This window comes from Aquarana catesbeiana, linkage group LG03 (genome assembly GCF_042186555.1).
Source record: "Aquarana catesbeiana isolate 2022-GZ linkage group LG03, ASM4218655v1, whole genome shotgun sequence".
Taxonomy (NCBI): Eukaryota; Metazoa; Chordata; class Amphibia; order Anura; family Ranidae; genus Aquarana; species Aquarana catesbeiana.
In genome coordinates, this window is record NC_133326.1 from 178,302,240 (window position 1) to 178,319,350 (window position 17,111).

General features: G+C 44.9%; 1 protein-coding gene across 9 annotated transcripts in view; it reads left to right on the top strand.

Moving 5' to 3' along the window:
- PCLO (piccolo presynaptic cytomatrix protein) overlaps positions 1-17,111 on the top strand; it is a 547,854-nt gene that overhangs the window by 513,450 nt on the left and 17,293 nt on the right. For all 9 annotated transcript variants that reach the window (XM_073619550.1, XM_073619551.1, XM_073619554.1 and 6 more), the window contains 2 exons: positions 12,949-13,083; positions 16,516-16,661. In XM_073619550.1, coding sequence (XP_073475651.1) covers positions 12,949-13,083; positions 16,516-16,661 — 281 coding nt within the window. The remainder of the gene's footprint in view (positions 1-12,948; positions 13,084-16,515; positions 16,662-17,111) is intronic.

A 17,111-nucleotide genomic window follows, 5' to 3' on the forward strand; every position in this document is an offset into this window, starting at 1 on the left:
CTGACAACCCTTGACCTATGCAAAGGATACTGGCAAATTCCTCTGGATGCGGAATCTATTCCGAAATCGGCGTTCATTACCCCATTTGGCTTATACCAGTCTAAAGTAATGCCATTTGGGATGAAGAATGCACCAGTGACTTTCCAGAGGATGGTAGACCAACTCCTTGATGGCCTCCAGGACTATGCTTGTGCATATCTGGACGACATTGCGATCTACAGTGATACCTGGGAGGACCATCTAGTTCACCTCGGTGTCGTGTTAGACCGGATCAAGGCTGCAGGACTAACCCTTAAGCCAGAGAAATGCAGCATAGGGATGTCCGAGGTCGACGACCCCCCGTACTAAAACCCAGGTCCTGGCGTTCCTCGGCACAGCTGGGTACTATAGGAAATTTGTCCCGCAATATAGTTCCATCGCTAAGCCCCTGACAGACCTGACTAAGAAGCACCTTCCCCGACAGGTACTGTGGTCCCCCGAGTGTGAAGCTGCCTTCCAACGATTAAAGAATGCACTAACTTCAGCTCCTGTTCTAGCTGCCCCTGACCCAACCAAACGTTTTTGTGTCCACACAGATGCCTCTACATTCGGGCTGGGGGCAGTACTGAGCCAAGTAGGACCTGATGGCGGTGAGCACCCAGTGGCCTACATCAGTCGGAAGCTGCTACCCAGGGAGGTCGGTTATGCAGCCGTGGAGAAGGAGTGTTTGGCGCTGGTGTGGGCTCCCAAGAAATTCCAACCTTATCTCTACGGACGATCTTTTACGGTGCTCACCGACCACAATCCATTAATCTGGCTTAATCGGGTCTCCGGGGATAATGGACGTTTGTTACGATGGAGCTTGGCACTGCAGCCCTACAATTTTACCATACAGTATCGTCCAGGAAAGCAGAATGGGAACGCTGATGGACTTTCCCGGCAAACTGAACTATAAAACTCTCCCGGACAGCCCCAAGCTGACCCGTGGTGGATCTAGTTGGGTCTGCCGGACTATGGGACAGGGGGGGCACTTTCGCGGACACTGGCTGCAAGGACCTTTTTCTGTCCACATTCACCCTGTTATTTGGTATTTCTATATTAATCTTTTATTTTTTTGGACTTGCCCAAAGACTATTCTTAGTTGTTTATTCTGAACAATACATGATTCTTGAAAGAGCTGATCACATTAACCTGCAGAGACGAACTGTCTGGTCACCAGGTCTGCCTTAAGTGTTGTGTTAATTAACATGTTAATTATATTATTGTTTTTTAAGTTTTTGCTAGAGGGGAGGGGGGAGTGTCCATGAATCAGCCCTACCTCGTTATCTAACCCCTTGTGTTAAATGTGTATAAAAAGGCTGTATTCTGTCCAATAAAATCAGTCAAGATTCTACAAGCTATTATCGACTAGACTTGTATTTAATGCAGCTATAATATTATATCTCTCTGATGGACATACTGGAGGAAGCGGTGTTATTGACGGAGGCACTCAGTGGAGTGTGGGATAGGATCCGTCACAGAACCAATCTGCAGTCTGTCATTATTTTTAAAAGAAAGACCTTGCCTAAAAAGGTCAAATTCCCACCACGAATTACAGTGCGCGCACATATTAAAGGCTGGATGGATGAAGACGGAACAAAAAATTGGCTGGAAGAAATTTAAGAACAGATGACCAGGAGCAGCCTTAAAGAAAAAAACATCATTGCTAGTTTGGGATATGTTTAGCAGACATGGGGGTAAGTCACACATGTGCAAGTCACAAGCAAGTCTCAAGTCTTAACCTTCAAGTCATAAGCAAGTCCCAAGTTACTGTGGCGAAAAGCAAGCAAGTCTAGTCGAGTCCTTGCTAGAAGTCAAGCAAGTCAAGTCAAGTCATTTATTTTGGTCAAGTCACAAATTAAGTCAAAATACCGATCTACCCCATTTCCATCCTTTAAATGAGTTAAAAGTCAGTTTTCAGGAAAGGTTTTGTTTTATTTTCAACATTAACAAAACTGCTTAGTGCTTTTTTCTTGGCATATTAAAGAAACACGTTGAATGCCCAAATAGCAGACAAGGAGCAGAACACTCAGCAATTAAATGGCCAACAAGCCTGAAAATAAGGTGTTGCACTAGTATTTACAGAACTATTTTTAATGTATTATATATATACGGTCCTAACCTAACCTTGTTTAAAACAGTGACACGTTTATCATTCCAGATTAGAATTTTACATTAGTGACTCATAGTGACACTTTTTGGGCACCAGTGACACCAATACAGTGACCAGTGCTAAAGTTTGCATTGATTTCAGCATGCATGGAGCACTGCAGTACATGAACTTTCACTGGATGTGGACTGTTTAATGAGTTTGTAGTACGCATGGAGCACTTAATTGCAATATGATTTTTATGTAATATTCACGTTGAGCACTTTGTTCTTCGCACAAGTAATAGTTAATTAGTGAAGGACTCAGGGAGGAACTGGTCTGGGACTGGGGGTCAGTGCAGTGACCGTCGCAGCGCAGGAGAAAAAAGCATAGAGCCGAGGAGGAGGAGAAAACAAGGAAAGAAGGTTTGTACCTACCTAGGTTTCATAGTTTTAGCATGTGCAATGATATTGATGATTGATTGCATCTGCAATCATATCTGCATCCTGCAATCATCAGTACAGGCCACTGGCCAGGGTCCTGCTAGCTGCTACATCACTAGTGCAGATTTGCAGAAGCTGCAGGTCTGTTTGATGCAGTGCCAAGCAAGCTAATGCTTCCCTGCAAAGTTTGCAGTGAAGTTTTAATTTGCTTGGCACTGCATCAAACAAACCTGCAGCTTCTGCAAATCTGTTTCCTCCTCCTCGGCTCTGTGCTTTTTCTTCTGCGCTGCGACGACCACTGCACTGACCCCCATTCTCAGACCAATTCCTCCCTGAGTCGTGTGACTGTCCCTGCTCCAGTGCCCCCTCAGTAGAAGAATAATAGTCTGCCATGACTTACTCTATGGCTGCTGGACTGGACTCCACTCAGATTGGGTCAGTCGGCTAGGCTTGGCTGGCTCCTTGGGCAACTTCCAGTTCCTTCTTCCTCCCCCACCGTGAGGCCTGCGACTCACGCTGCTGGCTCTGCACACTTGCACAGAAGCCCAGCCCCTCCCTCAGAGATCACTCCGCAGCAGGAGGGGGGCAGCGCCGCGGCCTGGCCTGACGGAATACAGAGACCTGTACAGCCTAGGAGGAAAGACTGCAGTGCAGTCATCATTAAATAAAAAATGTCTGCGGTGGCCAAGAACACTGCAAGCGCCGCTCACGGACACCTATCCGATCCCCGCCCACAATGTTAGCAAGCTGTATTTGTGCAGGCAGAAGCCGGGACTCGGGGGAGCTTTCTTTTGTGGGGGGGGCGGCTTTTGCCTAGGCCAAGACACAGCACTGGTGGTGCCAAGTCATTGCAAGTCATTGCAAGTCAAATAGCCCAAGTCAAAGTCAAGTCGGAAGTCATTAGTGGCAAGTCAAAGTCAAGTCGAGTCATTTATTTAATTTTGTCAAGCAAGTCGCAAGTCCTCAAACAAGTGACTTGAGTCGGACTCGAGTCAAGTCATGTGACTAGAGTCCCCCACCTCTGATGTTTAGAGCCCACACATCTGATGACATAAAAAAATTGGCAAAATCTTCTCGAGTTACTTTGGCCGTTATTCCAGGTGGGCTTACATCTGTATTGCAGCCGCTAGATGTGTGTTTAAATAAACCTTTCAAAGACCATGTGCAAAAGATGTGGCATGAATGGATGTCATCTGGTCAAGCCCGACTGACAAAAGGTGGAAATTTGATGAAGCCCGACATAGAATTGATAGCAACGTGGGTGCGTGATGCATGGGAAGAGATTCTGGAGGACATGGTGCAACGCGCCTTCAAGAAATGTGGCATTAGTAATGCTATGGATGGCAGTGAAGACAGTGCTTTGTTTGAGAACGACAGCAGTGACAGTGATGACTGCGAACTCAGTGATGATGACAATGTCTATGCTGATAACCTCACACCAGCTAATGCTGAAGCTCTGTTTGGACATACAGATTATGAGGTGGAATCCAGTTTTGAAGGATTTTAACTCTTGTGTTTTAGCTTCGTTGCTGATTGAGCTAAGGTTTTTGTACTTTTAAAGTTATTGTTGATACCATATAGTTTTTATTGACCCTCTTTTCCACTTACAGAGCTAGTTTACTGTTTTTTCTTTGAAATAAATATTCAAAAACACTGGTATCTATTAGGGATGAGCCGAACACCCCCCGGTTCGGTTTGCACCAGAACCTGCGAACGGACCGAAAATTCGCACGAACGTTAGAACCCCATTGACGTCTATGGGACTCGAACGTTCGAAATCAAAAGTGCTCATTTTAAATGCTAATTTGCATGGTATTGTCCTAAAAAGGATTTGGGGACCCGGGTCCTACCCCAGGGGACATGTATCAATGCAAAAAAAACTTTTAAAAACGGCCGTTTTTTCGGGAGCAGTGTTTTTAATGATGGTTAAAGTAAAAAAAAAAGTGAAATATTCCTTTAAATATCGTACTTGGGGGGTGTCTATAGTATGCCTGTAAAGTGGCGCGTGTTTCCCGTGTTTAGAACAGTCCCTGCACCAAATGTCATTTTTAAAGGAAAAAATCTCATTTAAAACTGCTTGCGGGTTTAATGTAATGTCGGGTCCTGGCAATATGGATGAAAATCAGTGAGACAAACGGCATGGGTACCCCCCAGTCCATTACCAGGCCCTTTGGGTCTTGTATGGATATTAAGGGGAACCCCGCACCCAAATTAAAATAAGGAAAGGTGTGGGGCCACAAGGCTCTATATACTCTGAACAGCAGTATACAGGCGGTGCAAACAAGACAAGGACTGTAGGTTTGTTGTTAAGTAGAATCTGTTTGTCATTTTGAACGGGTACATTTTTAACGTGTTTAGCTCCAGCCAAAAAATCTTTTTTAAGCTTTTTGGAAAACATAGGGAAGGGTTATCACCCCTGTGACATTTGTTTTGCTGTCTTTCCTCCTCTTTAGAAGATTTCACCTCACTTTTTGTCCCAATGACAAATGTTTTTTGAAAATTTGGGTTTTTTTGTGGAACAAGGATTGGAAAGCATCAGTGGAAATGTTTTTCCCATATTAACTCTTACAGGAGAGAATTTCCCTTCCTAGGGGTAGATTTCATCTCACTTCCTGTTGTCTCCTTCCGTTTGCAAGTAGGAGTCGTTTGTAAGTTAGATGTTTGAAAGTAGGGGCCTGCCCTATATACTCAGCATACATTTGGCCCTTAGGTGTTGTTGTGGCCACAACAACGTAAGCCCTCACAGGGCCCTGCTGTGAAATATTAGATCAAGAATTGTAATTACATGCCCCTGTTGAACAGGGGCAGAAAAACTGGGCCTTTGGTGGTGGTGGTGGTGGTGCTGGTGCCACAACACTGTAAGTCCTCACTCGCTCTTGGTGGGTGCAGAAATGGGCCCTGCTGTGAAATATTAGATCAAGAATTGTAATTACATGCCCCTGTTGAACAGGGGCAGAAAAATTGGGCCTTTGGTGGTGGTGGTGGTGGTGCTGGTGCCACAACACTGCAACCCCTCACAGACACTCTAGTTGGAACGCAGGAACGAGCCCTGCTGCAAAGTATTGCATCAAAAATTGTAATTACACGCCCCTGTTAAACAGGGGCAGAAAAATTGGGCCTTAGGCACTGGTGCTGGTGCTACAACACTGCAACCCCTCACAGACACTCTAGTTGGAATGCAGGAACGAGTCCTGCTGCAAAGTATTGCATCAAAAATTGTAATTACACGCCCCTGTTAAACAGGGGCAGAAAAATTGGGCCTTAGGCACTGGTGCTGGTGCCACAACACTGCAACCCCTCACAGACACTCTAGTTGGAACGCAGGAACAAGCCCTGCTGCAAAGTATTGCATCAAAAATTGTAATCACACGCCCCTGTTAAACAGGGGCTGAAAAATTGTGCCTTAGGCATTGGTGGTGGCGCCCAGAACCAAAAATGTTCTTTCAAGCTATCAGCGTGATGATTGAGGAGGAAGAGGATAATTACTCAGGGATAGTCACTCAGCATCAGCATAGGCAGTCTTTGAAGGGATCTGAGATTTTAAAAAAAATTATTCGGTTACATCAGCATCAGGTGCTTGGTAGCTGGTGGTGATCCAAGACTGATTCATTTTTATGAAGGTCAGTCGATCGACCGAGTTGGTGGACAGACGCACCCTGTGATCGGTTACAAAGCCTCCAGCAGCACTGAATGTGCGTTCCGAAAGAACGCTGGATGCAGGACAGGCCAGTAGCTCAATTGCATACTGTGCAAGCTCTGGCCAGTGATCCATCCTCAAGACCCAGTAACCCAGAGTATTTTCGGTGGGAAAGGTGTCCAAGTCTGATCTTGCCCCTAGGTATTCCTGCACCATGTAAAACAGACGCTGGCGATGGTTGCTGGAACCGATCATACCTTGGGGCTGCGGACCAAAAAATTGTCTGAACGCATCGGTCAGACGGCCACCTTCTCCACCGCTCCTTCTTTGACTGACCGAAGCCTCAGCAACACGTTGTCCAGAAACAGGAGTTTGTAACCTCCCAGTCTCTGGGAACGCATTGCACATACCTTTCTGCAAGGCCTCCCTAAGATGTTTCATCCTCTGCTCCCTCTGCGATGGCAAGATAAGGTCCGCAACCTTACCCTTGTAACGTGGATCAAGGAGGGTTGCCAGCCAGTATTGGTCCTTCTCCTTGATACCACGAATAGGAGGATCCTTACGCAGGCTTTGCAGGATCAGGGAGGCCATGCAGCGTAGGTTTGCTGAGGCATTCGGTCCGGAGTCCTCTGGGTCACTAAGGACGACATGGTCCGCAGCCACCTCCTCCCAGCCATGTACAAGTCCATGTGTTTCTTGGGACTGATCCCTTAAAGACTGCTGCTGATGCTGAGTGCCAGGCTCCACCTCCATACTGACACAATCTTCCTCCTCCTCCTCCTCCTCCTCCTCCTCCTCCTCTTCCTGTGTGATTGGCGGGCATGCAGAAACACTGTCTGGATAAAGGGGGCCTTGAGAGCTAAGGAAGTCCTCCTCTTCCTGCCTCTGTTCTGCCTCAAGTGCCCTGTCCATTATTCCACGCAGCGTGTGCTCCAACAGGTGGACAAGGGGGACAGTGTCACTGATGCATGCACTGTCACTGCTCACCATCCTCGTGGGCTCCTCAAATGGTGACAGGACAGTGCATGCATCCCTGATCATGGCCCACTGGCGTGGGGAAAAAAAACAAGCTCCCCTGACCCTGTCCTGGTGCCATAGTCGCACAGGTACTCATTGATTGCCCTCTGCTGCGTGTGCAGCCACTGCAGCATGGCCAACGTTGAGTTCCACCTGGTGGGCATGTCACAGATTAGGCGGTTCTTGGGCAGGTTAAACTCCTTTTGGAGGTCCGTCAGCACTGGCATTATATGACCGGCGGAAATGCACACAGACTTTCCTGGCCTGCCTCAGGACATCCTGTAAGCCCGGGTACCTGCCCAAGAACTGCTGCACCACCAAGTTAAGGACGTGAGCCAAACAGGGCACATGGGTCATTTGTCCCTGTTGGAGGGCAGAGAGGAGGTTGGTGCCATTGTTGCAAACCACCATTCCTGCCTTAAGTTGGCGTGGCGTCAACCACCTCTGAACCTGCCCCTGCAGAGCTGACAGAACCTCTGCCCCAGTGTGGCTCCTGTCCCCCAAGCACACCAGCTCAAGCACCGCATGGCATCTTTTGGCCTGCGTACTTGCGTAGCCCCTTGAATGGCTACGGAGCACCACTGGTTCCGAGGACAAAGCACAGGAAGAGGCCATGGAGGAAGAAGAAGAGGAGGGGGTGGAGGAGAGAGGTGTGTCACAATCATTAGCATTTTGGAGGCGTGGTGGCGGAACAACCTCCAACACTACTGCACCTTGTCCTGCATCCTTCCCAGCTGCCAGCAGAGTCACCCAATGCGCCGTGAAACTTAAGTAACATCCCTGTCAATGCCTGCTGGACCATGAGTCAGCGGTAATATGCACCTTACCGCTGACCGCCCTGTCCAGCGAGGCATGGACATTGCCTTCCACATGCCGGTAGAGAGCCGGAATCGCCTTCCGTGAGAAAAAGTGGCGTTTAGGTACCTGCCACTGAGGAACCGCACATTCCACAAACTCACGGAAGGGGGCAGAGTCTACCAACTGAAAAGGCAGCAGTTAAAGTGCTAGCAATTTTGCCATGCTAGCATTCAACTGCTGCGCATGTGGATGGCTGGGAGCAAACTTCTTTCGGCGGTGCAGCAGCTGGGGCAGGGAAATTTGCCTGGTACAATCTGACGTCGGTGTACCAAAAGCAGATTGCCCACAAGTACTTGGCTGTGACACACCTAATTCTACACCTTCATTCCTCTCAGTGCAGGTCTCAGAGAGGACTGAAGGTATAGTGGGGTTGGAGATCTCAGCTGATGAGAAGCAAGGAGAGGTCCTCTTTGTTCTTTGGTGTGGGTCTTTTAGATACGCTTGCGAACGAACTGCATGGCAGGTCAACATATGTCTGGTCAAGCATGTGGTACCCAAGCGGGAGATGTTTTGGCTTGAGACATATGTTGCAAATAGCAGCGGTGCGATCTGATGCACTCATCTCAAAAAAGGCCCACACCAAAGAACTTTTTGAATAACGCGCAGAGACTGCAGCGCCCTGCACATGTGGAGCTTTGGGGTGTGATGCAGTCAATGTGCTGCCCTTAGGCTGGCCCCTGGAGGGCATCCTGCCTCGTTGGTGATGTGCCGCCTCCTCCTCCTCCTCCTCCTCTCTCCTATCAGGCACCCACATTGAGTCAGTAACCTCATCATCCCCTCCCTCCTCATCACTGGAGCAAACCTGGCAGTATGCTGCAGCAGGGGGAGCATGACTGCCAGATTGCTGTCCTTCTTGGGCATCCCCTCTGTCTGCGCTCATGTTACTGCCTTCATCGAGCTCAGTATCATCATCAGAGCCTTCCAAACGCTGGGCATCCTCCTGGAGCATGTACCCAACACTGTGGTCAAACAGTTCGAGGGACTCCTCAGGAGGACATGGTGGGGCTAGGGAAGGAGTCACTGATGACATTGAGCCGAGGGAATAGGCCGCTGCTTTGCCAGACAAAGTACCCTGGGCATGGGTGAGAGAGGATGAGGAGGATGAGGACGGCTTGGTCATCCACTCGACCAAGTCTTCCGCATGTTGTGGCTCAACACGGCCAGCTGCCGAAAAAAAGCCCAAGCATGTCCCACGGCCACATGCTGATGAGGATGCACCGTCTCCATGACCAGCACTAGACACAGAGCCTGCTTGCCCTCTCTTATTGGCTTGTGACTGTCTGCCTCTCCTTCTTGGCCTTCCAGACATACTAATGGCCTGTAGCTGCACTAAGCTGGGATATGTAATCAACTGCCTGCCTGTAGTATGAGAACACCACCAACCTTCTACAGGTAGCTTTAGCTGAACACTGTGAGGTGGACGCACCCCACTAACTTGTAGGTTTAGCTGAACACTGTGAGGTGGACGCACCACACTAACTTGTAGGTTTAGCTGAACACTGTGAGGTGGACGCACCACACTAACTTGTAGGTTTAGCTGAACACTGTGAGCAGGATGCACCCCACTAACTTGTAGGTTTAGCTGAACACTGTGAGCAGGACGCACCCCACTAACTTGTAGGTTTATCTGAACACTGTGAGCAGGACGCACTGCACTAACTGTAAATAGTCTAGCTGCCTGACTGTGGTACTAATAGGATCAAAAGAACACCATTAATTTTCTTCAGGTAGCTGTATATACTGTAACAAGACAAGCCTGCCTGTCAGTAAGAAGATAACAGGAACGGATCTAGCTGAACACTGTGAGTAGGACGCACTGCACTAACTTGTAGGTTTAGCTGAACACTGTGAGGTGGACGCACCACACTAACTTGTAGGTTTAGCTGAACACTGTGAGCAGGACGCACCCCACTAACTTGTAGGTTTAGCTGAACACTGTGAGCAGGACGCACTGCACTAACTGTAAATAGTCTAGCTGCCTGACTGTGGTACTAATAGGATCAAAAGAACACCAGTAATTTTCTTCAGGTAGCTGTATATACTGTAACAAGACAAGCCTGCCTGTCAGTAAGAAGATAACAGGAACGGATCTAGCTGAACACTGTGAGGTGGATGCACCACACTAACTTGTAGGTTTAGCTGAACACTGTGAGAAGGACACACCCCACTAACTTGTAGGTTTAGCTGAACACTGTGAGCAGGATGCACTGCACTAACTTGTAGGTTTAGCTGAACACTGTGAGCAGGACGCACTGCACTAACTGTAAATAGTCTAGCTGCCTGACTGTGGTACTAATAGGATCAAAAGAACACCAGTAATTTTCTTCAGGTAGCTGTATATACTGTAACAAGACAAGCCTACCTGTCAGGAAGATAACAGGAACGGATCTAGCTGAACACTGTGAGCAGGACGCACTGCACTAACTTGTAGGTTTAGCTGAACACTGTGAGGTGGACGCACCACACTAACTTGTAGGTTTAGCTGAACACTGTGAGCAGGACACACCCCACTAACTTGTAGGTTTAGCTGAACACTGTGAGCAGGACGCACTGCACTAACTGTAAATAGTCTAGCTGCCTGACTGTGGTACTAATAGGATCAAAAGAACACCAGTAATTTTCTTCAGGTAGCTGTATATACTGTAACAAGACAAGCCTGCCTGTCAGTAAGAAGATAACAGGAACGGATCTAGCTGAACACTGTGAGGTGGATGCACCACACTAACTTGTAGGTTTAGCTGAACACTGTGAGAAGGACACACCCCACTAACTTGTAGGTTTAGCTGAACACTGTGAGCAGGATGCACTGCACTAACTGTAAATAGTCTAGCTGCCTGACTGTGGTACTAATAGGATCAAAAGAACACCAGTAATTTTCTTCATGTAGCTGTATATACTGTAACAAGACAAGCCTGCCTGTCAGTAAGAAGATAACAGGAACGGATCTAGCTGAACACTGTGAGCAGGACGCACTGCACTAACTTGTAGGTTTAGCTGAACACTGTGAGCAGGACGCACCGCACTAACTTGAAGGTTTAGCTGAACACTGTGAGCAGGACGCACCGCACTAACTTGTAGGTTTAGCTGAACACTGTGAGCAGGACGCACCGCACTAACTTGAAGGTTTAGCTGAACACTGAGCAGGACGCACCCCACTAACTTTTGTAGGTTTAGCTGAACACTGTGAGCAGGATGCACTGCACTAACTGTAAATAGTCTAGCTGCCTGACTGTGGTACTAATAGGATCAAAAGAACACCAGTAATTTTCTTCAGGTAGCTGTATATACTGTAACAAGACAAGCCTGCCTGTCAGTAAGAAGATAACAGGAACGGATCTAGCTGAACACTGTGAGGTGGATGCACCACACTAACTTGTAGGTTTAGCTGAACACTGTGAGCAGGACGCACTGCACTAACTGTAAATAGTCTAGCTGCCTGACTGTGGTACTAATAGGATCAAAAGAACACCAGTAATTTTCTTCAGGTAGCTGTATATACTGTAACAAGACAAGCCTGCCTGTCAGTAAGAAGATAACAGGAACGGATCTAGCTGAACACTGTGAGCAGGACGCACTGCACTAACTTGTAGGTTTAGCTGAACACTGTGAGCAGGACGCACCGCACTAACTTGAAGGTTTAGCTGAACACTGAGCAGGACGCACCCCACTAACTTTTGTAGGTTTAGCTGAACACTGTGAGCAGGACGCACTGCACTAACTGTAAATAGTCTAGCTGCCTGACTGTGGTACTAATAGGATCAAAAGAACACCAGTAATTTTCTTCAGGTAGCTGTATATACTGTAACAAGACAAGCCTGCCTGTCAGTAAGAAGATAACAGGAACGGATCTAGCTGAACACTGTGAGGTGGACGCACCACACTAACTTGTAGGTTTAGCTGAACACTGTGAGCAGGACGCACTGCACTAACTGTAAATAGTCTAGCTGCCTGACTGTGGTACTAATAGGATCAAAAGAACACCAGTAATTTTCTTCAGGTAGCTGTATATACTGTAACAAGACAAGCCTGCCTGTCAGTAAGAAGATAACAGGAACGGATCTAGCTGAACACTGTGAGCAGGACGCACTGCACTAACTGTAAATAGTCTAGCTGCCTGACTGTGGTACTAATAGGATCAAAGGAACACCAGTAAGGGCCTCGACTTATACTCGGATTGACTTATACTCGAGTATATACTATATTATTAAAATGTTCCTAACTGAAAAAAAAATTGCTACAATCATGCCTTGCTGTATATCTTAGATGTAGCTACACATAAATTCATCCGCCTTTATTCTTTGTATGTAACAATATACTCCAGTTTTGGAGCTGTTTTTTTCTTTTTATCACAGCAAGGGGACCATTATTACTAGTATAGTTTATTGCTTATAGTAGCAGTAAATAGAAAATGGCTCACCGTGGAAACATTAATTCATTCAAGCTTGTTGAACACTGAAGTGCTTGATTTAGTTTTCTATGCTGTAACACAAAGCCATTGTTCCATAGTTATTGTGTTACTTCTCCTAAAGATATGCCAGAAACAAATAATGTATTTTCTTATAAGGTTTTAAGTAGAACTTGTTTGTATTTGACAACAGTTAAGCTTGAACATAGATTAGAATACCCAGTGGTAGAAAAGTGATTACTGGTACCCTTGTGAACAAAAAACAAATGCATATTATTCTACTATCTTACACATTTATGATGATAATGCAGAGTGCTATAACCCATCACAATCATATTTCATTTTATGGCAGCTTGATTAAAAAAAAAAAAATCAGTCCTGATTGGTTGGTTGTTACTTTGCATACTGATGTTTATTAAACAGGCCTAGAAAAATCTATATAAATGTTCAATGAACTTACTTTTTCCTAATTCAATTTCAGGTAAAACCCAAGTCATGGGTGAAATTAAAATTGCCCTGAAAAAAGAAATGAAGACAGATGGAGAACAGCTGATAGTGGAGATACTACAGTGTAGAAATATTACGTATAAATTTAAGTCTCCAGACCATCTACCAGGTATCTGCATTTTTTAAGCTTTCACATTCATTAGGTTAAATAAATAACTTACATGAACCAAGCGAGTCAATAAAATCTTGCAAACTGAAATTGGGTAACACATGTATAATGACAGTGATTACTAAATCCCAAAGTAATTTAGAAAATATTCTTGCTATAGGTGGACAGCTTGAGCTGGCCATAGATGTTGTTATGGCCAACAAGCCTTATTATTGGATAGCGTAAGCTGCTAATGGAATAGGTACAAACAATAGGGAAACTCACTTCACACATGATGACTTTATTGTAGAAATGATGTCCTGCATACTTTACCCAGGTCATTTATTCCATAAGTAATCAAGGGGAGATGAAAATATCAGTCTTAGAGGTTGCACCTTTAAAAATAAGCCAGCAGTTTCCAAACTTAAATATTGATTAATTTGCTTGCTGTAAGCTTGTATTTTTCCACTGTTTGCCTTTGTATGGGCTTATTAAAGCTGCTTCTCTTTTCTGCTGTAAGCCAGAATCAACATACTGACACATTAAATATCTTTGATCCTAATTTATCCTAATTTGCTGGATTTGGTTTGAATAAACGTTGTACTACTGTACCTAAGATTTTATACTTTGGTTGGCTGGGAAGTCATAACTTTGTAACTGTCCTGTTTGTTTTCAGTAAATGTTCTATATTACACATTTTTTAATCCCTTCTTAACTTCCGCATCTTAAATGAAAGCTAAGCTCTAGGTAGATATTGCAAAAGTTGACAAACTTGACTATATAACAGCCTTTTTGTATTCTTTTGCATATCAGCACTTAAAAAGAGAGGAAGGAACAGTACTGTAAACCAGTCATGTTCTATTGCATTTCCAGATTCCAATGGATTGCACAGGAAAAATTCTCACAGGGGCTGTCCACAGAGATTGCCTCAGAGTACTTCTGCTCTTTCATTGTCCAGTCAGCAGGCTGGGGCAGGGACACCATAGTGGGCCCAATTTTTGAAACGTTATTGGTACCACTTTACGATCAGTAGTAAAACATCTCATAACTCCCATCAGTATCCTTAACAACTAGTGAATAGCTGATTGTTAAGAATGCAGCATCCACCATATCCTTAACAACCATGACTCATCTAATGTCAGCGGGATTCCCTGCTGGCAGCAGAATGTAAACAAAAGAAAATCTGGGATTAAAAAGTTTTAAAAAAAGCAATGTGGGGTCCCCCCAAATCATACCAGGCCCTTCGGGAACCTCATGCCAACAATTAAATGTGAGCCAGGAGCCTCCTCAAAAAAATCTATACCAGACCCTTATACGAGCATGCAGTCCAGGAAAGGGGCAATGAGCATGTGCCCCCCTCCTGAACCATGCCAGGCCACATGCCCTCACCTCAAGGGGGGGAGTCCCCCCTAAAGCACCTTGTCCCTATGTTGATGAGGACAAGGGCCTCTTCCCCACAACCCTGGCCAGTTGTTGTGGGATGGCGGGGTGTGACTTATCAGAATCTGGAAGTCCCCTTTAACAAGGGGGTCCCCAGATCCTGCCCCCCTCCATGTGAATAGGTATGGGATAAGGGATCCACCAAAAAATGGCCAAAGTTAATAAATACCTGGATCCAGTTTCTGACAAGTCCTTTTTTAAAAAAGGAAAAAATAAAATAAATGTTCTCTAAAGTAAATCCACTGTCAATCATGATGAACAACACCCACTGACCCACACACTAATAAAAAAACCTACTGCACTGTGGGACATGCTGGGTCGATCACATCACAAGGGATTGGGGTCACCCAGTGACATAACCAAGTGACCCTTCAATTTTTTTTGGTGGCAGGTAAGAAGTGGAGCTCTCAGTTGGAAGGAGCGAAATGTCAAGTGTGGGCCAATTTTTCTTTTTCATGCAGGTCGACAGGCAGCATTTGATGCTGGATTTACTTAAAGCGGAGTTCCACCCAAAAGTGGAACTTCCGCTTTAAGTGAAGATGACCCCCTGACATGCCAAATTTGGCATGTCATTTTTTTGGGGGGTGGAGCAGATACTCTCTTTTTAGGGGCATCCAGCTCCCACTTCCTCCCGGGGCTCTGCGAGCCGGAAGGAAGTTCGCCTCTTTCCCTCCCTTCATGCAATCTTCTATGATACAGGTCCCAGAAGATTGCCAGGTCAATTACAGCGTGCTGTGCGGCTCATGCATGTGCAGTGCGTGCCCGCTGTGAAGCCACAGCCGGGCACCCACAGTCACAATGCCGACACCGAGGAGAGGAGGGGGAGAGGAGTGGGGCTGAGTTCACCCGCATCGCTGAACCATGGGACAGGTGAGTGTCCGATTATTAAACTTTAGCAGCTACACTTTTTGTAGCTGCTGACTGTTATATGGGTGGAACTCCGCTTTCATTTTCTAATGTCGGCTTTTATTTTGTTTACATTCTTCTGTCAGCGAGGAATCCCACTGACAGCAGATGATTCATGGTTTTTAAGGACATGGCAGGTGCTGGCTCCTTAACAGCCAACTATTTACTGGTTGTTAAGGACACTGGCGGATTCTGGCACCTTAACAACCAGCTGAAAACTCATATGTGCCTGGCCCACTATTTATTAAATGTATGCATTTATATATTAATTTCCTTTAGTGAATTAATATTTATATATATATATATATATATATATATATATATATATATATATATATATATATATATATATATATATATATATATATATACAGTATATATATATATATATATATATATATATATATATATATATATATATATATATATATATGCTCTATTTACCAAGTTTTTGCTTTTTTGCGGTAAATACTGCAAAAAACGTATAGTGAACTGACATTTTCGGTGTCGCATGTGATATTTGGGAAAAATGTGTCAAGTGACCCAAATACTGCACTCAACATGCTTTAGTGAATTGAGCCCAGTATACCTTACCTTTCACAGAGAAAGTGATGTCACTCTTCTAGCATTGTAGTGTGCAGGGCTAGTGATTCACAAAACTGGTTGGGCAGAATCAATAATGTTTTGGGCAAACTATTTCACATATATTTTTTTTTCTTATATAGTTGTTTGGCTAGTGTTGTAAGGTTATTCTGGACCTGTGCCCTGAGAACATAAACAGCTAACTAGTTAAATGCCCAGTGACCATTATTTGTGTGTGAACTCTTAATTACATTAAGCTCCATAACTTTATAAATAGCTCATTACTGGATGGGTAAGACATAGCTGGTCAGAATAACAATAGTCCCCCAAAATACTTCATATTACCTTATTAATTCAGTGCATGTTGTGTGAGTGTTAATGTGTGGTGGATGTGACAGATTTGTATAGCTACATAGTATAACCAAGCACTCCCCTGTAATAAGTGTACAATGAATTTAAAACGTTACAGGCAGAAGCACATGAGAAGCAATAGTAATTCCCTTCATCCACATAATAATTTTTCAGATCTGTATGTGAAACTCTACGTCATTAATATAGCAACTCAGAAGCGAATAATAAAGAAGAAAACCAGGGTCTGTAGGCATGATCGAGAGCCTTCATTCAATGAGACATTCCGTTTTAGCATGAGTCCTGCTGGACACTCACTGCAGGTAAGGCTGTAATTTTCTTCATATTGACATTATGATCACCTATAGTGTATGGTAACTAAAAATAAATTATATGCACATTATGTAAAATAATTATATTCTTTCTCAAGTACATTTTGAAATTGTTAAAGCTTGAAATAACTGCCCGTGTTGCTTCTTCTCTATCTTATGTTACTTTGTCACTGAAATATTGCATTTCTCATAGTTTTCATATTTAAAGTGGTTGTAAAGGCTGAAGGTTTTTTACCTTCATGCCTTCTGCGGCTTGCTATGGGTGCACACTCCAAGGGGTATGAGCCCAGAGCACTGAGAAGAGGAGAATCAGGGCTGCTTTGTGCAAAATTGCAAAATTATTGCAGAGAGCAAGTAAGTATGACATGTTTGTCATAAAAAAATGTATTGAAAAAAAAAAGTTTCTACTATTGCAGTACAGAGATTGAACCAAGACAAAAT